The 25142-nt window shown below is 35.5% G+C and overlaps 1 protein-coding gene across 1 annotated transcript in view; it reads right to left on the bottom strand.

The window, feature by feature from the left end:
- Positions 1 to 225: 225 nt before the first annotated feature.
- Positions 226 to 25142, bottom strand: part of LOC123700728 (EH domain-containing protein 1) — a 29452-nt gene continuing 4535 nt past the window's right edge. Inside the window, exons 2-3 of the mRNA XM_045648045.1 lie at positions 3634 to 3804; positions 226 to 1787 (exon numbers count right to left, since the gene is read on the bottom strand). Coding sequence (XP_045504001.1) covers positions 1585 to 1787; positions 3634 to 3804 — 374 coding nt within the window. The 3' untranslated portion in view covers positions 226 to 1584. The remainder of the gene's footprint in view (positions 1788 to 3633; positions 3805 to 25142) is intronic.

The raw sequence follows: 25142 nt of genomic DNA, 5'->3' as shown, positions 1-25142 counted from the left end.
TGTGGACACGACTGGCTCGGGTACGCCGATTTCGGCGTACTTTTAGTTGCCGCATTTTTCGAGTACGCCGGCGGTATCTAGTCGTAGCGCGCGCGGAGACCAATCCATAATCTAAGTGTATTACCTATTGGGCTATGCAGTTCACAAATTCTGGCAACCAATGATGTCAAGTTTTTCGACGAATATTTATTGTATGGGTAATGGATTAGGGAATGAAACAGCAAATTGATTTCTTAACTATTTATTACACTCTGTGTATAATTTATGATAAATACATTTACATAGTTATATTATGTACATACAGTAGCAAAATGTAAAAATATGTCGTGTCTTTTACAGCGCAGGGGCGCTCAAAAAGGCGCGAACACACATTCGAAAAACATAACCATAAAAACTTTCATATTTACATATAGACCCCTCGGGATATAGACAGATGTAAGCTTTCAACTATACAATATACATAACGATATTTTACGATTGCAACGTCTAAATTTAAATAATAAGCTTCAATGCAAAGGCACTAGGAATCGTTCAAGTTCATAGTAAATGCTGCAAATAATTGTTACTCGTGGGTTTCAGGGCAGGCCTATACTAAGTACACAGAGATTAACATTAACTCGCTTCAGTTGATTCAACGTAACAACATAATATTCAGTTTATTTTGGACTTTGGAATTCAGGGATTTAATACACACATTAGTAATAGGAACAAATTATATTTAAACAATATCGGTTAAAGACTTAAAGTCAATGATCGTGCACGATAAGAGGATGATAAAATTAAATAATTTTCATAACACTCGTAAATAAATTTTACGCAAAAATTAAAGCACCAAATGAAAACATGACTGAATAAATTAAGTAAAAACTAACTAGATAATATAAATTATAATAAAATTACATCGGCGACCGTCTCTAAAATAAAATAACTTTTATAAAACTATTTTGTCTCATTATTTTCTCGTATAAAATGATCGGACTGACGCAAATGTCGTTTAAAATTTATTGCACACCAATGTGTCACACACGGTCAACATTCGGTCGGCCTCGCTCTCACCAGCGACGCGAACCCACACAAACAATATCGGAAAAATAAGGATATCTAGCACAAAGAAATATGTTGAAGCGACAGTCTCATCCGTCCAATATTATGCCAACAATCGATGGAGCCGCATCACTAACATTCACATTACATAATATAAAGGTCGCGTTTCACCGGGAACCGCGCTCGCGTTTCGACCACTGCTTCAACAATATTTCCATCTAGCGGGAGACGGAACGACACAAAAGCTAAATTTTCAATACTTGTGCATACATCTACTGATTACGAGAAAACCGATAAAAACAAGAGTAAGCAGGGGCCGAAACGCGACACGGTGGGCGCCAAATAACACGCCCCAAAATTGAAAGTCTAAACGCCACAATGCGTGGCACCTCGCGGGCCGCAGTTATTTGGCGCCCACCGGCGACACCGGAGCCCTAGAGCCATCGGCTGAACTGTACGGGCGCGAGAGCTCCGGGTGCCACCAGGGACACTGGAAGCTCTACGTCCCGGAGCCGCGTGTGAGCAGAGCCGAGGGCAGAGCTAGTTGCGCTTGGAGGGCGGCACGAGGTGCGGCGGCAGGTCGGCGGGCAGGTCGTGGCCGTCGATCTTGACGCGGATGAGGTGCATGGCCAGCGCGAACTCCTCCTCGTCCAGGAACCCGTCCTTGTCGATGTCGGACAGCTTCCAGATCTTACCGAGCACCGAGTTGGGCAGCTTCGACTTCACCATCTCCGTCTTCGCCGCTGTTGAGAGAGGGACACTTGAGGCGCGAGAGCTACGAGCTGCGAGCGCTGATGCCGAGAGACCCGATACCTTATCGGCCGTTTCGAACATTTGGGTCAGACATCAATGCTTATATTAATTTCAAATGGGTACATTTAAATTTACTTCTTTATTCAGATGAAGTGAAAAGGCTTATATATCTTTTATTTATGATAATATTAAAAAAAGAAAAACAAACAACTACAACAAAACTGTTAAATTAGATATTATATAAATATTTGAATGTAGCTTATATCTAATAGGTATCGGATCTTACGGCATCACTTTAAGATATCGGCAATTTTGCATGCAATGAGATGAATATAAAGAAATACGGAATTAGAAAATTAGCGTTAAAATCAAGGACGTATAAAAAGGTCGGACTGTTTACAGTTTACCACATTTTTTTGCAGATAAATAATTTGAATTTGAATTTGACTGAACTCACGCTAAATTAATACTTAGACCAATAATTGCGGCAACACACATAAACAGTGAGTCAATTTAAGTAATTAATTTGGCTTACATGGCTTATGTTTTTTTTAATTAATTACAAGTACAGATCGACAAAGAATACAAAGAATTTATTGCAAAATTTATGTAACGTGAATCGAAAAAGATAAGAAATCGGAAGCAAATTATTGAATTATTCATATCTATGAAACGTGATTTATGGATATTTTTTGATCACCACGGTTTTACCACATTTTACCAAACAAAACATGCTGTATTTTTATATTTTTAAAATGCGTAGATTAATCAACTGTGTTTGTTTGTTATCGGTAATGGCTGATCCAATGTGTGAATGTGGCTTGGCTACAGAGAATCTGTCCGACCTTTTTTATATATCCAGCGTAAGAATTAAGAAGAGAAGAAAACCAATTAATTAAAAATCTAACTAGTAATGCAAAACCTAAAAATAAGATCAGTAAACGATGACTAAGATGCAGAGTATGTAATTTAAATAAAAAATACTTGGCATAAACTACTAAAAAGGAGCTACAAAATTGACGGGGGTATAAAACACATAATTCGTTAGAGACAACATTAAGCCTAAATCTAGCACAGAGAGCATACAGACGAGAAGGGTTTCTAATAGACTTATATCGATTCAGTTGAAGTCGTCTAGAAAATATTTAAGAATATTAATAATATTTTTGCGGTTGAGGAGATTCAAGACGGAATGAATCCGCACAGTCTGCAGCTCGGGACCGTAGGCCACCGCGCGGGCCTGCTCCAGCCAACCCTCCGCCGACTTCGACACCGTGAACTCGAAATACATCTTATTCGTCAATATGTAAGCTACGGTTTTGAAAGTCAAATCTATCAGAAACAGCGTCATTATCAAGTTGACGAAAAGATAGAAAACGAGTTTGACATAGAAACAGACGGACTCGACGACTCCTCTAGAGGCGGGAATGATGTCATTTTCCGTCGTATCCGAGTCGGAGTCGACGTCTTCATTTCTAGACGCCGGCTGAGACATTTCCTCCGGCTGATTATTGTCGTCCGAGCCGAGCGTGTCGGCCAGGCTGTGGACGGAGACGCCCCGCGACAGGCGGCCGCCGTCGCCGGCCGACTCGTTCATCAAGAACTGGGAGATGGTGGAGCAGTTCTGCGTGGCGAGCGCCAGCACGTCGGCCACGCGCGCGAAGCCCTCCCCGTCCGTGCGCCGCGTGCACAGCTCGGCCAGCTGCGAGCAGTGCTGCGTGGAGGAGAGCAGCGCCTGCAGCGCGGTGTCCACGGTGAGCGGCGCGCGCAGCTGCGGGCGGGCGGCCAGCACGCGGGCCAGCGCCAGCGAGCGGGAGGTGGACAGGGCGAGCGTACCGGCGCCGGTGACCTTGCCGTCGATGGGCCCGAGCGACTGGAAGATCTGGTCGTAGTGCGGCTTCTCCTTGCTGCATATCCACTCGGGGTCGCCGTGGCCCGCGTCCACGCCCTCGCCGCGCCCGTACCCGAACGGCGACACCTGGTCCTCCACGCCCTCGAACGCGCCGCCTGGAAACATTGTAGACATATTATGTTAGTATGCTTTATTCATGGTACGCTAAACAAGAAAATAGAATACCTACGTTATTTGATGGACAGATACTTCTTACTTATAAACTGTTTACATTGGTTATAAACTATAGGCTATAACTAAAAAACTTATTGCTTGTATGTTTGATAAAGCCAAATGTATGTAAAACGTGCAACATATAAAATATACAATTGTAACTGTGTAAAACCTTAACCTTACCGGTTTTTAAACAAATATATTTTCATTTTTCATTTTTATGTACTTAGCTATAAGTAACTAAAAAGTCATAAATAAACTGGTCATCAAAAAAATATCTTGCTATTACTCCACTTACTTACTACGTTTATTTAGTTAGTCGATATCGTAAATCTGTTCGTTTTTCGCATTATGGGATAGATAATAACTAATAAGATGGTTGCAACTTGCAATAACTAGGTATATGTTTGTGATATAATAAATGACTTTCATTTTGTGTAAAATTAAACTGATAATTTTACGAGTAACGCGACGATAATGATAGCGATATCAGAGTAAAAACGACGTACATTCATTTTGTATTATTGAATGTCGGAAAATTTCGTTTGCTCCCACTTACATGGATACAATGGTTTTATCATTAAAATTAAATTGATAACGTATTTATAAAAGTAACCGAGAGATTATCCGAATTGATACAGCAAAAAGTATCTAAATGCACAGTATGATCTACTTGCAATTAAAATGACGTAACAGATTATCCGAAACGATTTCAAACGAAATGCGGCAACTTGTGCAACGACGACATACTTACTTCCAGATAGATCTTATTTCGGCTTCGATTACAGCGATATTTGGACTTGAGAAATATCAAAATAGAGCAAACAACAATGTCATAAGCGAACAAGGCATAAAGCTGATAGACATACGTCTGAAGAATTTCTGGAATCATAATTAAAGATCATTATTTGCATATGGTTGATATGAAGTAATGAAAACAAACAAACAGTAAAAATTAGATATTTGTTTGAAATATGCAAGTAGCATGTCGTCGACACCGCGCGCGTCACGAGGTGGCTACGAAACAACAATAAAACGTGGGACTGCTTACGAAACTCCAACACAAAAACAATAGTGCAGTTCACAAAAACTTATTTTTGTAATGCGCACACAGCCTTACATTACGCAACTTGTTGATATGATGCTTTTCACAGATAGTGTGAAACTATTCGTGAAAGTAAATTCTAGTGCATTCCTGATGGATAAAGGACCTTTTTCAGCGAATTGAAGCATCTTCACTATTATCAATTATGTAAACAGTTCTCTTTAAACAATAAGAAGAAAAGTATTATTTATCAACAAATATAGATGCATATTTAATTTCTAAAAATACAAAATTAAACAAACATCTATACTTGTATATTGATCGCAGTGAGCTTGAGTCCAGTCGTTGGTCCTGTTAATTCTACATGTGAAGCACGCACGGCGCGCGGCGGCTCTAACAGTGAACACAGCCGATCGCATAGCTCCACGTTGCCAATGCGTGTGATATTACTACTTTATAGTTTATACTACTCTAAATAAATAACTGAACTTGCATTTCTTTGAAATATCATAAAGGACATTGCCGCTTTATCATTCACTTGATGCCGTACAAATATTTTTTGGTTTCGCAGTGGCAAGATATTTTATTGTTCTCATCATTGTATTTCGGTGTTTTAACCATACGGGGGGCATGATCAGGGGCAATGAATTTCATCTAAGTACATTAAAATCATCAGCTTCCGTTGAAATTTAACAAATCAAACGTTTCCATGACCAGCATTCAGTGTAAGTTTGTCTCTTATTCCGTAAGTTAGTTAAAATATTAATGGAACAATAATACTTACAAAACATTAAATAAAAATTAATTTCTGCTACCAACGACCTCAGTGCACGCTAAAAACAAACGAAAGCAGTAAGTGTTGAGTCAAGTGATCAAGTCGTTTGATTCGATTAAGCACATAAATTGGGTCTCGGCTGACTCAACGTAACTTATTGCTCTCTGCTGTGCTCTGGGGTTCATATAACTCTTACTGATGTGATTTCAAATTCATTGAAGTATATTTTCTTGCCATCAATACAGATTGCTTTTGAATAACATCACTGATTCACAATATTTATCTATTAACTATTCAATAAATTAGTTGTATCGATTTATAAAATTATTGAATTAAAACCTGGAGCGGTTCTCTATAATATTCCTATTTCCTATACCATTTTCCATATAATATAGAATTTTAGACATACTGATCTAATATTCAGACAAAGCTTGATCATAATATGTAAATATCTATGTGGTTATCCAATATACAAGTGGCAATAAGATGGACAATAAGTCGTCTCGATGTCCTAATTCGAGGTGAGGCGAGTCGTCACAATAGTGATAAATGGAGCGCTTATCTCGCAAGGTGACTGCAGCTAGTGGCAATACTATAATGACCTAACTGTTAAATAAATAACTCGGTTATGCTATTACCTACATATAAAAAGATACGCTACAAGACGTGAATAGTTTATCTTCTCACTTTTAGTTGTAAACGTGTAAAACTGACGAAGGTACTATATTTTTTAAAGAAAAATATTTGAGACAGAATTCATAAAATGCTCGATTTAGGTAATAACTAATAATATTACGTTTATTTTCTATCACAAAACGCTTGGTCAATTGTATTCCTACAAGTATCAACAACAGCTCGAATGGTCACAAGTGATCATGTCAATGATCGAGTCATCAATCGAGCAATGTGGGTCAGTGGGTCCGGAAGCGCAAAAAGCGAAGGTTTCCGTCACGCAGGCGCACCGTCCACCGTTTGACACTTTTTGCCGAGCGCCGGACCGTAGCTGACCCCTTGTGTATTCTTTGTTTCGACATTCGTATTTATTAACAAAAACATTAGCAATGAGAGCATGGCTAATCCTTGGAATGACCCACATAACACTGCTGTATCATAACTATTGATACAAAGTTTACGCAAGAATACACAACTAAATAGTCATATTATGCACATAAATGAAAAAGGCCAGCTTGCGTTTCGTGCATCTATTAGACGGCATAACAGGCCAATTAATATCTATTAGAAGAAAGATATCCGCGGCGTATCTGATGTCAACCTTGTACTTTGAGTTATCAATATGTGGGGCGCCTGCAGTATGATTAACGGACCACAGATATTGGTCAATTACTAATTGGAAATTGGATGCATACACATCATACATTACTACATCGTTATAGTGCGTATGTTTGGTAATAAATCGCTTAGTTACCAGGAGGTTCTGGATTAACGATAAATGGATAACGATATGTACTTTACTATGACACTTCACAAGCTTGAAAAAAGTTTAAATTATTGATTTAGCTGTTACAGTAGACATGCTCCGACAGTACCAAACAGACGTATAGAAGTATATTTTCTGTAGTTTCACAGCTATTCATGAATAACAAATAAACGCAGACATCACTTAGAATACGGGTGAGGTGAACAAGCATTAATTATTTTTAAATAATACACGTAAATAGTGTTTGTAAAGCCGTTTTCCTTTTTTCCTATTATTGGCTAAAATAATTACCAAAAGTGTTAAAAGGATATAGTGATTGCATTTTATAAGCCTAAAAGCCTTCTACAAAAAAAAAAAACAATCATCAATTAACCTCAATTTGTCGCCAAATAACCACGAAAATAGCGCAATAAATGTGAATGTCCAGACGCAACAGCAAATCAATTATTTGCGTATAATTAGCCCGGTCCGGAAGTGCAGCCGGCCGCAGCCGATCGATGCCGCTTGCTGCATTTTTGTGTTACGTCATCATTGACTCATCGTACACTATGATTTTTATTTAGTTTGCATTCTTTTCAGATCATAAAGTAAAGGCAAGTTATAGTCCGGTAGGAATCGGTGACTTTGATTTTATAGAATGAATCAGATTAAAAACAATGTTATCGATATTGTATAGTTAACTTGTTTGTGTATTATGATAGTTGTTACTACCAGCGCCAGCGTTCTAGTAAATAAGTAACATAGGTCCTGAATAATTTTAAAATCTTCTGGAATTGTAGGCTTACCAGTCTGGAATTGTATCTAACTTGAAAAAACCTCGAAGGCATAACTTATTCGAGTTATTTAATTGGGATTAAGAGGATGAATAAGGAATGCTAAAGGAGAAAACATGTACCATGATGATATAAATAGATAGGCGTAACCTATTCGTCATCGACCCAAGGACGATAAATGTCGCAGGTATGTACGGTGTACCTACATACAGCTAATAGAGCTATCATACGAATAGTAACGTTTGATACGGGTCTAAAAATAACTGAGTTTGTCGTTTCATAGTTTCTGTACAAGTAGCGCGATACAAAAGGTAATAATATCATTTACCGTACAAGGTAGGGTCATTGCGCTGGTTTTCGTCCAGTTATAGGAGTTGCCAACTTTGTGATACGAAATAAATATTTTGGAGCACCCTTCCTTAAACATATTATATTTTTTTTAAGTCCTTATATAGTCTTCTTTAAGATAATATTAAGTGAAAATAAATCATTTTGATGTATCTTTTAATTTAAATTATTTTCTGCAAAAGTAGGGTAAATGCTAGTTTTCGTCCAAAAAAACTGGTTTTCGTCCTAGTGTAAGCTAGTTTTCGACCACCGTGTAGAAAAAGGAGGGTAGGTCAACTATTAAGTTAAAAATCAATTACAGGTAAATATATACTTTTATTTAATTAACATTACAATTTCTCACTACCTTACAGGTTTAGTTTTACTTGTGGTTTTACTAATAATAATCAATATAACTAGTCAACACTGAGATCTATGTAGCACTTGGCAGTCTTTATAGGCATTAGTGATGACTGTATAATCATTCGTAATAAAGAAAGGAATGCGTTCCTTACAATGTAAATGAATATTCATTCTAACAACAAAAATTTTCATTCTTATACTTTGTTTATCAGATGAAACGTACTATACACACACAGCCATATAATAATAAGTTTTAGCTACTAAAATAAACTATGCTGCCTTACTGATTATTAGGTATTTGGCATTAATAATCGCGAGATCTGGCCCACGTTTCTTTAAAATATCAGTTGTTTTGCCGTGTATTCTATCGAGGACCATAGATTTAGGAATCCCTTAATCTCTACAGACTTGTCTTACTGATGCCAATACTGCATTGGCAAAACAGACCTAGAATAAAAGATCACTCAAGTGAATGATAATCAATAAAAATACAGTGTATTATGTCTGAACTACCCCCATTTATGCTACGAATAATTGACTCTACTTCACATAAGTAGAATGATACATGACTGAATGAATGACAATATTAGGTACCTACAACACTCTGGCCCTCACCAATTATTTATAAGGAAGATACTGAATAGAAAACTTAATCAATACGTAAAAACTATACGTAAAAATAGACGAAAAGTAATGCAAAAGAATAGCTATATTTAATTTTTGTCTACTCCAATACTCATTCATGGACGAAAACTAAAACATTTAAAGCTAAATTTAGTTTTCGTCCACTTCCTTAAATATTTTTTTATTTTGGCAGCACTGACAAAGCTGTGGACGGAAACCAAAAAATCTAAACTAATAGCAATAAAGATTACTTCGGAAGAAACTATTCAGTATTTTAAAGGTCCGATAAAGTAAAATGACCCTAACAAATATTCACGTAGCTGTTTGAGTTTCCGTCCACTTGGACGAAAACCAAATATTATGAGAATTTGGTAACCTAGTATCCGTCCACTTAATATTTCGAAGAGTATTATAAAAAAGTATGATAAACACTTATAATTGCGTTTATCATGCTTATAAATAAACATACGTACCAAAAACATTACGTAAACTAGCTAAAACAGTGATTTACCTTACCATGAACTTTTCTCGCCGGCAAATTTTTCTCTCGCGCGATGACATCTGCAAGGCACGGATGCGAAGCGGCCACTTTTACGTTAATTTTTTGAACTCTCTTCTTGTCAAATCAAATTTTCATGTTGATAGTACTGTTGCTTAAACATTATGGACCGTAAAAAGTGCAAACTTGCGCGGGAAGGTAGGTTTGTATTCAAGTTTTACGCACGTGATTGTAGCAGGTCAGTCAAATGGACGAAAACTGAAGCTGGACGGCAAACCAGCGCAATTACCCTATATAGAGCGCGTCTCGTCTGATAGCGAATAGCTCTGATGTTGAATGCAGCTCGATTTATAATCCTATTCACGTTGAGTAAATCATAGTTCTATTTTTATATGGATAATTGGATATTGTAAGAATTAAAAAGTGTCATGTTAAATCGTCTTTATCGTATCTAAGTATATCTTGAGAAATTTAACAGAATTGTGTTTGTGTAAACATAGGTATTGTTATTTAATAAATTTTACTATAACTCATATACAATTTATAAACGATCAAACTGAATAAGACATTCAGTTCGTGTTTGCAAATATTATGTACACCAAAAACTTGTTACATATCATCGGGTAGCAGCAAATTTCGCACGTAACACAGTTGAAAACGAAACTGCGAACACGGAAGAGTGTTACATGGTTACATTGATAATACATTTTATTTGTGTTGGTGCGAGGTACGACATTCTTGCACTTGACTCATTACACCGACGGTAATTACCTCACAACAAACCAACGGCAAATGGCAATGCAGTTGATATTTCATGTGCAATTACCTTATACATATTCATGCTTCATCAGCATAATCTTATACTTGAACGTGAATTTAAAGAGCAGATGAAAGGATTAAATCAACTTGCAATCATTATAATATAAATGTGTTTCTTAGTTATAATGAATATGACGTCCGTCCTTTGCATTTCCTAAGAATAAACTATTTTTGGCTCAACAGCATGGAAAAATAAAAACGAAAATTCCTAACACAGAGAATGTAAAAATATTTCTTTTCTATGAATCGATTTGTGGAAACGTGCCTAGAATTTAATTTCGCACGCGATAGAATTAAATATTACAATAAATTATCTATAAATTCAAAACCTTTATTCACAAAACATAATGCAATTTTAAATAATAGATTTATTTATTTTCTAGAAACCATTGATTGCATCGTTCTAGATTTACTTTCTAAAATCATGCAAGTCGTGTAGGGTACATATTATATTTTTCGTTTTAAAATAAATCGTGGGAGATAGTTGATAGATAAAGTTTAATATCAACATGAGACAATCAGAAAACTCTACAGGTTTCCATTTCAAGTATAACACAAGTGGCCTCTAGTAACAACGAACCAGCTATAGGAACACTCGAAATGTTTCCAAGCTGGCATCACCCGCGCCATCTCACCACTTGAAGGCGGCGCAACTTCGCGGAAACTCGCTTGCACTTACCAACCACGTTATTATAACTTACTAGCTACGTAATACGGAAAACATTATAAGAGATTTATAATTATAGAAATATGCTAAATGAAGGGAAAATAATCCAATTAATGGTGCACAGCAACCGGAGTAAGTAATTTATCGATTCAATTATGTAAGTTGTTTAAATGGAAATTAAAAGAGCTCATAATATTGAAACTTAGATCAAGATCATAAAGAATACCTACAACATATTATTTGTTTACGTTACAGTGTGTAAAATGCGCCAACGTTCGCGAGTACATGACTACATGAGGCACGTATACGTGTATCTGTTAGCACCCACATAGCAATTATTGTTTTGTTGCTCTTAATGGAAGATTACAAAAATCACTTAAACACAAGGACATTTTTAAATGTTTCCTGAAATTCTTAATTGTTTAATAAACACAAAATGTAATTACAACTGATATGAAAGGAGTTTAACCGCTTGTTTCTAATTAGAACCGTATGATATAATGCTGATATAAAAAATACTTATTTATTTATTTATTCAAATTAAATACACACAACAGGCCACGATCTTGCCGGGTCCATAGGCGCCACATCAATTTTACGAGCAGATCGCAACCCAATGTTACTTATATGTGTACAAATGTAATGCAACGTGCAAGAAGCAAGAAACCAGTCCGCTGCAAGCTGAGTGATGTAAGACGCGACGGACACACGCTATCTAGATCATATCTCATGTCGACGGTTACCAAGATAGACTAATTGATATTAAACGCGATAAAGAAAAGACGATTTATGAAATTATCAATCATATGACCAGCACTAATAAAAATATACTTTACGATAAGGTCTCATTTAGGTAATAAAAATACGATGCACTGATTCAATATTTAATGAGCTTTCGATTTTTCTGGACAAATAAGCACTCGAGACCGCGTATCAACAAATATGTTTATTGACAAATGCCAACTATATGCATGCAAGACAGATGAGAGACACAAGGCTGATTGAGGAGGGCATTAGCGATCCCGAGATCGCGCGCAGTTTTATTGAATCGTTTTGTCGTGGTGAGCGGAGACAAGACAATTGTGGAGGAATGGTTAGAGGTCGCAGGATAGAGGTGTGGATCGCTGAGAAGGAAACGCATCCGCCGCCCACGCGCCGCTCGCCCAGTCGCCACCAGCTGCGTCGTCCAATCGTCCTTCACTTGGAGCAAGGACGCTTCGTGACCATTTCGAGCTTTGAGTTATGAGTAATCGACCGGCTAACAACTTGTGATTGTGCTATTTGGTTTAGGCAATTGCATTTTAATCACCACTTCTAGCGGCATTTCTAAAATTATCAAGTGCAATTTGATGTTTTGCCTCAATTGCAGTGTTTTACTAATCCATGATAGGTGATAATGAAGAAATTTATATTTTATGTGGTTAATTAAACGATTTATATCATCCTACAGCTATTTTATCTTTGTCATTGAGACGAGCAAATGTTTGGTGGGCGTCAGCGATAGCTGCGCCTGCGCAAACACCTAGCACCAATTTGTGATAACACAGTTTACCCAAGACATTGAAATTTTATTTAACAGTAATTATACGGATTTTGGGTGCGTCATGATCTAAATGACCGAAATCATTTGTTACTAAGAGACATGAAACCTCACAATTTTTATCTTAAAAATGATCTATTATTTTTATACCTAAATAATTTTTCAGATTTAGGGCCGATTTTTCAATGCCCAGATAAACAGCTAGATAGACTTTATTCTTCAGTTAACAAAATATTCAATTTTTCAATAGACGAATAGGACTTATCTATCGAATAACTACGTTATTTGATGAATAAATCTACTTGCCGCTCCAACGGCCAGATAGCGCGCTATTCGACGAATAGGCGTTTGATTTGACAACTGACGCGTCAAATTTGGGATATTTTCGTATGTAATAAACATAGAGCATAGAATTATTAACAATTAAGCACACATTTAAGTCTCTTTCTATATAATTATTATCAACTAAAATCATATTGAAATTGATGTTTTTGGGAGTATTGATGACCATGCCATTGAAAATTTGCCAAACGCTGCCTTTATGTCGTTTCCATCGTAAAATATATAAATTTAAACACAAATTTAATCAAAACTCTTTACTCGAATCAAAACAATAATCAACAATCATAGAACACAAGATAAACTTAAAATGCACTCCTGACGTGAGTCCTAATGACGGTTTTTGACATATTGCAAGTTGACTCTATCCCGCTCTAACCTGACTAATTTAATATCTTTGTTTCGCCACTTCAAGAGCAGAGCTGCCAATATGGAAATATTTTGTCAGATAGTTATTCATCAAATAAATCACGATTGAAAAATAGGCGAGCCGTTATGAGTTAGATAAGCAATTGAATAAATCTATTCGAGGGGTAGTTATTAGACTGTTTATCTGGGCATTGAAAAATCGGCCCTTAGTGGATAAATAATATACCTACATGTAGTTAGCCGAAGTGTAAGCAATGCTAAATAATTTACACTAATTTACATAAAATGTAAATGTTCCATTTAAAATAAATCGTCTAATTGCATTTTTACAAATAGGTAATATCATGAAGTAAGTAAATGCTAAAGAGGTATTAAACTTAACGCTCGGCTAAAAGCGATGAAAGCGATTCCAATTAGCAACAACGCGAACGCTTGCATTAGAAAAGGATCGTTGAGATGCAGAACACGCGCCGAGTGAAATTATTCGCGAAAGTCCAACTGTTCAGTGTGACGCGTTTGGTGCCTCGCCTGAACACAGCGGACCAGACAATTTAGTTACAAATGTAGATTATTATTAGTCACAATATTATTGGAATACTACAGTAGGTAAAGAACGGATTGTTGATACTTCATCTGAGTTTGGAAGATCACAAAATCTAGAAGTTTGATGAAGATGTTTAAAATTGTATCATTAGACATTTTCACAGACTTTTATGACAATAACATTCGCATGCATTAAAATGTATAATATTTCATACATATTACATGACAATATGCAAATATAATCGTACTAGTTTCTGAATAAAAAAATCTTGGCAACAAGTGCAGCGGATACGAGCGGTAGCCGGTAAGCAGGAAACAAACACGTAAACCAATAAATTAACTGCTCCACAACCACTGCATTATGAAACTCGTTACGTAAAGCACGCACTGGGAAAGTCAACGTTCAATGAAGATCCTATGCAATAACGTCTTCAGAAAAATTAAAAATTAAGAAGTATCAACTTAACTGTGGAATCCCTAATTATCTGCAACAATACCTTCCAGAACTTCGCTGCAAATACTTAACATTCCCGCAGAAACATAAGGGTCAATTATTTACCTATTTACCTAGTTCTATATAACTGTTCCTTGAAGCACGTGCGTCTGTTTACGTACAAACAGAAGGACAAACATTCAAGTATATTCAATACACGTGTCACACCCGCGTGCACTTCCCGAGTCTGATGACGGGAAAAAATAAGCCGTTACGTATAGAGCGCATTCTTCTTCGCTATTATTATGATTCAAATATGGACAAGACAACTATGTTGCACTTTCGTTCGAAAATTTTACACTAGAATCTCACAAAGTAAAATTAGGACTTTACAAAGGAGAAATAGGGCTTGCTTTAAATTATTAACAAACAATGCCAAAAACTCGGCACCTAGGTCGTAGACCCTGAAAGACATTGCACATTATTTTTAAACTAGAATCATCGTAACTGGTAAAAAAATTTCCAACAAGAATTTAGAATTAAGTAACAGTCTACGAGTATACGTTATCTATGATCAACACAATTTGACACCGATAGTGAGTGACTGACTAGTGATGCAAGCGGAGACAGTTACAGAAAAGTGCACAACAATGGACGCCTCAGCGAACCCGGAATATGGGCCGTGGAAAGTGCAGTGACTCATTATAGTACCGCCGACACGAATGTACTACGCGAATATGGTGCGCAAATTGTTTCGAAAGCGCGACCTTCAACTCTTTCTTTAATAGCTTCTTGTTATGGGGCGATTGAATTAACCGTTCGAGTCAAGTCCTTTTCATATGTGTTCAATCAACTAATACGAAACACGAGATTATTGATTCTAAAGATATCAATGTTTCCAAACATTGAACCCTGAAATTTGTAATACTACTAGAAATGTTAAGAAATGTTGTTTTAATTTCGGAGCGTAGTTCATTTGTAAACATTTCTATGAAAATGATCCTTGTTAGCATTGAAGTGGAGCAAGAATAATTTTCTGTTCTAATAACATATATTGTAGTGCAACTAACGATACAGTTATGCCATTACAATAACAAGGCCGTAATAAGGCATTCCGTCAGTAAAACCGTAAATACAAAGTTGTGAGACAAGCGTCGAGCAATTTCCGCGGTATGCTGCGTGACACATCCCACTTCCGGTATTCCTTGCTTATCGGATGTTTTAATATGGATATTTGTAACATCTTAATCTAATATTATAAAGCGGAAAACTTTTTTTGCTTGTTTGTTTGTTTGATTGATTGTAATGAATAGGCTCATAAACTACTGGACCGATTTTAAAAATTCTTTCACCATTCGAAAGCTACATTATCCACGAGTAATATAGGCTATTTATTATCTCGCTAAGACCAACAGGAGCGGAGCCACGCGGGTGAAACCGCGCGGCACAGCTAGTTATGTATAAATAGTACTGCTTGTCATTCAGAAGCAGAACAGTTAATTATTTATATTAGGTTACTTCAAGCGAAAATTGACAACAGAAGAATGAACAGTTAGATGGAATTGTACAAATAAGCTTGCAATAAATAAGGTATTACCTATCCGAGGAAATTTCTAGATTCCGCTTTGCCACAAAGCTGAATACAATATACTCGTGATAAATGTCAAGTACAATAATAACAGGAAACATTAGCGATGAATGGAGCCCACAAATAGAGCATGTTAGCGTGTCAATAGCAAGCATACGATTGAACCGCAGACGGAACACAAAAGCGGTAAGTGATCTCGTATCCTCTACGGGAAGGCGAGTTTGAAACGCGGGAACTCACAGATGTAACGTTGAATCAATTATTTTCCGTCATATCTGATTAGATGGATAGATAGCATAGGAGTTCAGACTTCTAGTGGTTTATTTAGAGAATTGTAGAATAAGGTAACCTAACAAACAGTGCAGTTCTTTTGTCAAGATAGTGTCTATGATCGTTGATATAACCTGTTGCATGTATATGTAAGTAACTTAATATTTGCATGTTTAAATTAAAATTTGCAACTAAAGTTGCCAAAACCGTTTTGATGCTTTCAATCATGCTATGATAAATGGTATACTTCTTATTATATGAACGAACGATATTTCCTGCATTACGATTAATGGTTTGCCAGTTCTCCGACCAAAGACTAATGTCAAGTACAACAAGGATACGAAACATGAATGGGGCTGTAAATAGATCCATAACAGACGTATCAATAGCTCGCGTACACCGGCAGGCGGCAGCAAAGTGCACAAAGGAGTCAACCGGGTGGGGCTTGCACAATGCGTGTGCTTGTGGCGACGAGAGCGGGACAATGGACCGGCTCAATGGGCTGCTGCGTGACGTCACGGCGGACGTGGGAACAATGACCGTAGGACAATTAGCTCGCGCCAATGCGGTGTAAAGTACATTAATTTAAACAGAACGTGCGTGACTCCATACGACATTATCTCATCACCAGCGCGTATTATGCAACAGTGTGATATGGATCATGCCTGATCTCACTATAAACGCTATTTGGAAATCTGAAAATGTATTTAATAATTTGTTTTAAAATATATTGTATCGCAAATACGATGCGATTCCGACAGTCACTATAATATCTATTATAATTTAAATTAATTTATACCTTCTTTAAAAACATCTTAATTATTTCGGGACCTGGAGGAACATGTGGTAATCTACCTACTCACTTACCAATGTACCAATAGATAAATTGACAAGCACCACTTAATTTATCATGTGCTCGATGTACCTAACATGCAATTTTGCATTTACGGTTCAGGTATCACGAAATTATTCCACAAGTAACTAGTTAGGAACCGGTCATTTTGCAAGTGGCCGGCGACCTAGGCGTTTGCGACACTTCCCATGTGGTCAGGTCGGTACCATCCGCAGTCCGCACGCTACTAGTCTATCAGCATTTTCTAAATTGCAATCACTCATTGGAATAACAGATGCATTTACCAAACCAATTAATTATGCTTCACTTATCAAATGTGTAACGACATTCGATTACAACATTGATAGAATACATACCCATGTAGGACTAGCATTGGATATTTTTGTTATGTAACATGTTACAGGAACTGCTTGGTAAGGAAAACTTTATCCACGTACAAGTTCGCTGATGCAATATACATTGGAAATATGATTTTATCATTTAGCTGATACATTCAAACTATTGGAAATGTTTCTTCAAATGTTAGTTATCAATAGTACCCGTACAGAACTTGACAGTTATGACAGACGTTTTAGAGAAAGTACCCTTGAATCGAGACCGAGAAACTAGACACAATCAAATGCGACAACAAAATAGGAGCAGTTGATAGTAAACAATCTGTGGGCGTTAACAATAAATCAGTCAGCGCGGGAGTACACACCGCAATCAGCTCGATCACACGAAGGAGAAAGTACACTCGTTCTCATTGTATACATTACTTCGGCGATGTAATAGTGCAATTACTGGTAGTGACGCTGACTGTACATACACAACACATGTGTTTAATTTTTTGGAATATTTTAAGAAAATTATCCAAGTTAACGTAGATAACTGTAGGTATTTACGTCCTTCTTGATAACAAAATACTTAATGTAATTTTTCATAGAACTAAATGAGGTACACCTCATTTAGTTCTATGTACAGTACACTGTAAGTTGTAACTAACACAAGTGGTTATGAGTGGTATGATATCGTACACTAGTCACTCTCTTGTTGAACAATATCTACGAATTCAGTTAAATCGCGGATAACAACCGATAACATAACTTAGCGCCATTTCGGAGTATTTTCTTGTTCATAAGTTTTTCTATTTCTATATTCTACTTTCAAAGATAAATAAATACAAGGAAATAAATGTTAATAATCAATGTAGTTCGTTCTTTCGAAATATCTAACGTAAATGCAGAATTTAAAATAGACTTAGACACCATGAAAGACTACAATCCATACTTATTAAAAGCATTATAAGCAATAGGGAAAAGCCATAGCATTAATGGATGTGTGCCCAATAATTCTGAAGCAATGATACATTTCACAAGGCACGGTTTGTTACAAATTAGGAAGAACTAGTTAGGAGGATCCGTATTAGCAGCCAAACGGAACAAAACAAACGTCCAGTTAATGAGAACATAGGATATATGTCAAAGAACGTTTTAGAATAGGAATATTTGACTTTGTTTTAAGAAATTTATTATGGTCAAATTATTATTGAGCTAAGTTTATTTTGATTGTGCTATACTAAATTATGATTAATTATAAGAATTTGTTTTATAACGATAAAAATTAGTAAATTAATTAATGATTAGTGATTACACAAATGGCTTGCCCTCACACCTCGTTAGTAACGTTAGAGATAAGACTCAAATATTTTCCTCACATACCTACGCAACACAAGTACTCGAAGTAGATGTAACTGACGATAAAATGAATGATAAAAACGTTTCAAAACTCTGCAATACTTAATTACAACATATATCTTTTATCTGATATATGATGAATGCTGTTGAGAAAAATACGTATGGTTTTGAGACCTTAGGACTTCAGAATAAAAATTATTAATAAGAAAGGTATTATGTTTGTGTCTGTATGAACATAATAATGACGATTTCATAAATATTAAGTTTTCTTGTGAGATCTTGATAATTAACTGATAAGATTTTAGACTGTCACGTTTACATAGAGAAGATAACCAACTTCAATGAAAATGAAAATTATCTCAAGCAGTCTTAGTATTAAACACATATAAAGGTCAACAGGTAACACGAACATGAGTATGATAAATAAACAGTGACAGTACGAAGGCAGGTTATAGCAGCATCGTAGAGGGAAGATCATTGACAACACAACACGTACCAATACCTTTGCAACCCAGCAGTCATTGAAATCTACGTTTCATTAAACTAAGTTATTTAAGTTTAATTAAGTAATATTATGTCAAATACATGAATTCAAGGGCGTGTGTCAAATGCCATACACAAGACAATTTAATGAGGAGGTACATATAACAATTACTAGTTAACTACACATGTCCAAATTCTAGTCTAGGTGCAGCAATTGGCAACCCAATAAATCAAAGTCAATCTCTAGTGATATTCTCTTGATCCTATTATTGTTATGTATTAGACTCAATGACTGTGGGCGTGGTGACAATGATCTTACCTCGCAAGAAGCCGCGCCGGTCGTGCATCCGCGCGACGGCCGCCGCCACCGGCCCGTCCGGCTCCCCTTTAGGAAAGGGTTATGTTATTGCATGCATCTAATGTTTTGTGAGTTATATATTATGCTTATGCACTCAAATCGGTCACGCTTCACTATCTACGACTGGACAATATAGGATAAAGCACATAAACTTCATACATTATGCCATGTGCTCTTTTAGAATTGTTCGTATTACATTCATCTTTTTTGTAATTATTATTATTGATAGTTTTTATTAAGTTATATATAAGAGCTGTTCAATTTTATAGTTTTTTTATCAACAGATTCGATTTAAAAGTAATGCGATACAGTTTTAGGACTCGAAATATATGCATGCATTTGAAGTCACATGCAATTATTTCTTTGAAAACTTAAGTTAAAAGAGCACATCACAATATTTAATGCAAGCGTATATTATGTTAGTGCCAGCGCGCACGAGCAACTTTGTCTCCGCAACTATTTTGTCTCTCCCATCAATTGTATGGGGAGTTGCGTCGCTACGTGCGCGCACTTTCATACTAGCCCATGGGTGGGAGAGACAAAATAGTTGCGAAGACAAAAAAGTTGCGGAGACAAAGTTGCTCGTGCGCGCTACCTCTAAGAAGTGATAAAAAACTGACATCATGCACACAAAATATATGGTGAGTACGTCAGTTTTATACGGCTTGTTTGTTCCAATTAAAAACAAACAACCCAATGAAAGAAAAATCGAAGACAGAACAGCAACATCAAAATATGTACAATCAAAATCTGTAACGTAAATCATGTAAAACTGATCGATACCATTCAATAATATTGCCGACATTAATTCGTACGATATTGGGTAGTTCAAGTGCAAACAAGGCCACAGGTGAGCCCGCATCTCCATATCAGTGAGTAAGCGTTTGACGAACAATTTACATACATTTTTATCATTATATGCGCTACGTTTGTATTCCACTGATAACTATACAATAACGTAATCTTTTAAATTTCATTAATCAATAATCATAATCATTTCAAACGAATATACCTTAACATGTTATTGCTATAAACCATAATATAATAGACTTGCAATTCAACCTGTGACCCCAGAACAAGGTACTAATGGACTTTATATATATGGAGATTAGTTCAACAGAGCTAAATGATTTTATGATGACAAACGAGATCGTAAACACGGTTGTAAACTTGTCTCTCGTAACTATATTATCAATTTGAGCACATCTGAATGCTATAAAGGAGAAAATTACACCGTGCATATCTGTTGCTCAAGGTAATTCAGATTGGGATTAAACAAGCTAGCACGATAGATTGCATTTTAAGGGGTAGATATAAGTATAGGATAGTTTTTCAGAAAATAATTTAAACGTACTCGTCTGTATATTAAATGTTTGAACGAAACATGTAACTTATTATGGAATTATCGTAATTTTCTGAGAATGATTAAGTTACAATTAGTGAAAATGGGTATCATCTTGATAAATATTTATATAAACCTTTCTGTAAACTGCTCTCTTAAAAGCATTTGTTATTGATTATTACAAAATCTTGTTAGTTTTTCTTCATAGAATCTAAGGCCTAAGCGTATAGTAACACACACAAGTACTACATGTAACAGAATTTTAACAACCAATCGAATGGTTTTCATTTTTTTTTCCTCTAAAAACCTATTTATCAACCAAAAAGGCTTAACGCGAAATCAAATATTTGTATTACATGTAGAGTAACAACAGCTATGTCGACTATCGTTAGTAAGCAGTTTATAAGGCAAGTGTGTCGATCTGAAACACGATAGGTACCCGATTCTTGGAGTAATGAGTCAAATGTGACAAATATATCAATTATCAGCGCGATGGAAAATAACATGGGACCTGTGCTATGTGTCTAGATTCCGTTTATACCAAGTGGAAATTACGACTGATGTTTGAGCAACGCTAAAACACGCTAAAATGACTCATTGCTTACGCACCTCACAAAGTAAACGTTAATTATAATACTTCTTGTATAATATATAATAATATGCAAATAAGAAAATTCACTGCAAGATTGTCAGGCTAGGATATCATGTCCAGCATACAACCAGGAAACAATTATTGTATGTATTCATTAGGCTACAATCCGCTCTCCTTTATGAAATGTAGCGTATGATACGTATCCCACCAAAAACATAAATGTAAAAATTGGAGCCGAGTTCAATCGTTGACTTAATTTGCCAAAAAAAGAAATGAGATCTAAATGTGTGCCAAGTTCTGCAGACAGTCCAGAAATTTATTTACAAAGATGTATTAAGTTCTTAGTTTGACTGAAAACTCAATTGTTTTATTTTCCCTTAGAGAACAATGTTTATTCCAAAATATAACTTTTTTAATTTGAATAATATAATTATTTTCACAAAGCAAACAACTAATGACCTATTGAACCCCATAATTTGATGAGGCTAGTTTTTAGAACCTCACAAAATATAAACAGTATGTAAAACTAGCCTCATCAAATTATGGGGTTCAATAGGTCATTAGTTGTTTGCTTTGTGAAAATAATTATATTATTCAAATTAAAAAAGTTATATTTTGGAATAAACATTGTTCTCTAAGGGAAAATAAAACAATTGAGTTTTCAGTCAAACTAAGAACTTAATACATCTTTGTAAATAAATTTCTGGACTGTCTGCAGAACTTGGCACACATTTAGATCTCATTTCTTTTTTTGGCAAATTAAGTCAACGATTGAACTCGGCTCCAATTTTTACATTTATGTTTTTGGTGGGATATCATTACTTTTTGTACAGAAAATTACTCTGCAAATTTGATTTACTTTATAAATATAATACTTTTTATATACGATTTTTTTTTCTTGCGTTTTCTCTGTATGGTTTGTTTAGTATTATTTTCTATATTTTCTTGTATGTTATGAATGTCAGCGCACATTGCCCCGTCATTATCTGCAATTTTTTAAACTCGTTTTCTGTTTAAAAGATTACATGATTTTCTAAACATCCAGCGTGAATTTGTACACACACTATTTATTCCTACCAAGATGCAAAGATCGTTGTAGAAGAATCGTCGCCTTACTCCATGACGTTACGGTATTGCCATGACGCGATCTTGAAATTTTACTCTAAACGCGCCTAAAGATGTTTCACTCATATTAATATTACGCAAATTAAATCATTTCGACCTTCGACGAAGCCTTCTTCCATTACACCATTTATGGTAATTATTTTTGCATGCTTGTATTGGCTAAACATGTTTGTGCTTTATTATTATAATTGTGTCACCATTGAATACCATGTTTAAAGCAAAATAAAGATTTTATTTATTTATTTATTTATTTACACTGAAATTAAAACTAAACTAAACACTCATAAATAAAGAATAAATAAATGTGAATATGTAAAATTATATATTATTTTTAACTGTATGAGCAATAAAGGCAATATTTTTATTACAATTTTCTTTTATTTTACGTTTAATAACAATTTTGAATAAAGAAATCATGCAATCGAAGTAATCCGCCCTAGCGATACTAGCGCGAGTGAGTGTGATGTCAGAGGCGCTTCGAATCTACAGATGTTTCGTCCTAAAATATGTAAACTTCAATAATCTATATCTCAGTCATTTATTGATGGATTTCAAATTTTTTTTCGGCCACTGATTAGTTTTGATCTATTTTTTAAGACTAGTAAGGTGAATATACTATTTTCTTTTTTTTTAAACTTTTAGATTTTTCCATACAAACAAAATTTATGTCATTGAAAAAAAAATTAAATACAAATAAATTCAGTATTTTCTGATTTTTTCCTTTGTACACTCACTATTACCTAGTTGATTACAAAATTTGAACTTTCTAGGTCATCTGGAAGTGGGTTAGGTTTTGTATATGTCTATAAGTCAGTCAGTCTTAAAAATTGCGATTTTTGGATATTAATATCTACGCAACTGTTTAATCTGTATTTATGAAATTTAAGGTTCTTGTTTATCTTGAGGTCCTCTTGATATGTACCAAATTTGGTTTATATAACTTAAATAGTTTTCGAGTTATAAGGGGGTGAAAAGTGGCTCGAAATGGTTCGTGTAAATATACACACGGCTGCTGCTCGCCAGTTCTCTTCGCTTGAACTCGGCTTGACACGCTGCCGCGTGTCTAGATTACGTCTAAGACAAATCTCATAGAACCGTTGGTCGGTGGTAAATGTGAAAAATATGTAATGACGATTCGAAAGTGCTTCTAAAAAAAGTCTAATTGTTATTCAATTAGATATTATAATAAATGTTTGAGTTTGAGTTGCATTGTTGCGACTTGCAGCTAGGGTAGGACCAAGATATAAACGCGCTTATAATACATAATATATAGTTACATTATACATATAAATAATATTTAACCACAGGGCTCGACCTGTAGAACACGGTAGGTATGTCGCTAGTAATGAGAGAAACAGGCAATAGACGTTTAATGATTTTAATGTCGAGCAGCAAGCAGCCAACCAGAAACTTTGCTGTTTTGTACATTATGCTGTGTGTACTTACAGTTCCAACGAATTCAACAGCCTAATTCATGAATAGTTAAAAAATAATCTCAGAGACGATTGCGTGATGGATAAAGTGGTAAAGGTGTTCTATAGTTTCGAAAAATAACATTAAATAATATTAATATGTTGATGCATTCCTAAATTTACTGAATCTCCATCCATCCAATTTAGTTTCTCCGCTAATAACCCATAAAATAAAAGAGACACGAGACAGTGCTAGTAAGGATGAGTTTCAAGTCAAGAAGAAAATGTAAAATGATTGAAACTACGAGTCTCGCTTAAGTAGGTGTACAGCTTGTGTTCAATAATTACCAATGAATGTTGGAAAAAGCATTCATTATCGTTTGAACGAGAACAAATGCCAGAGAGGGCATCGCGAACAAAAAAGGTCAGGTTTTACACACGCCAAGCCTTCAAATTTATGGCCTGATTCAAATTTTCACTTGCTGCAGTAGTCTAGGGTCAATGAATCTGTAATTGGATTTCTAGTACACACCGTTATTTAGGTTCGTTAGCATACCTAGATATCATTGTAGTTATGGTTGTAACTGTACGATGTATGATGCATTCAATCCAGTTAATCTTTTACCTTCGCAAAGTATATCTTACGATATTTGTTTTTTAATTAAGAGGATTTAAGCGATTTTTCTTTGATAAAAGTATATTATAGTATGTTGAGCTTGAGACACAAACCACAGTACAACGGACGCGCCTGGCTACTTGCGGACAGCGGGAAGAAGTTGCGGTCTGCGCTAACTAGACGTAATTGAAACCATGTACACTTCATGGTTTCGAGTGCTGTACATCTCATTTATTTTATCAAAATTATTAATTAATAAAAGATCGCAAATTCTTCATTAACACTAATGTTTACATGATGTGTTTGTAATTATACATCATTTTATACTAATTAATATTTTCAGGGAAGCATAATCAATTAAAAATAAGATACTTAGCTTTACTCAAATACATGCCAAAATGTGTAATACTA

The sequence above is a fragment of the Colias croceus genome, chromosome 20 (assembly GCF_905220415.1).
Source record: "Colias croceus chromosome 20, ilColCroc2.1".
NCBI lineage: Eukaryota > Metazoa > Arthropoda > Insecta > Lepidoptera > Pieridae > Colias > Colias croceus.
Note: the sequence above shows the minus strand (reverse complement) of the source record. Positions and strands in the feature narration are given on the sequence as shown.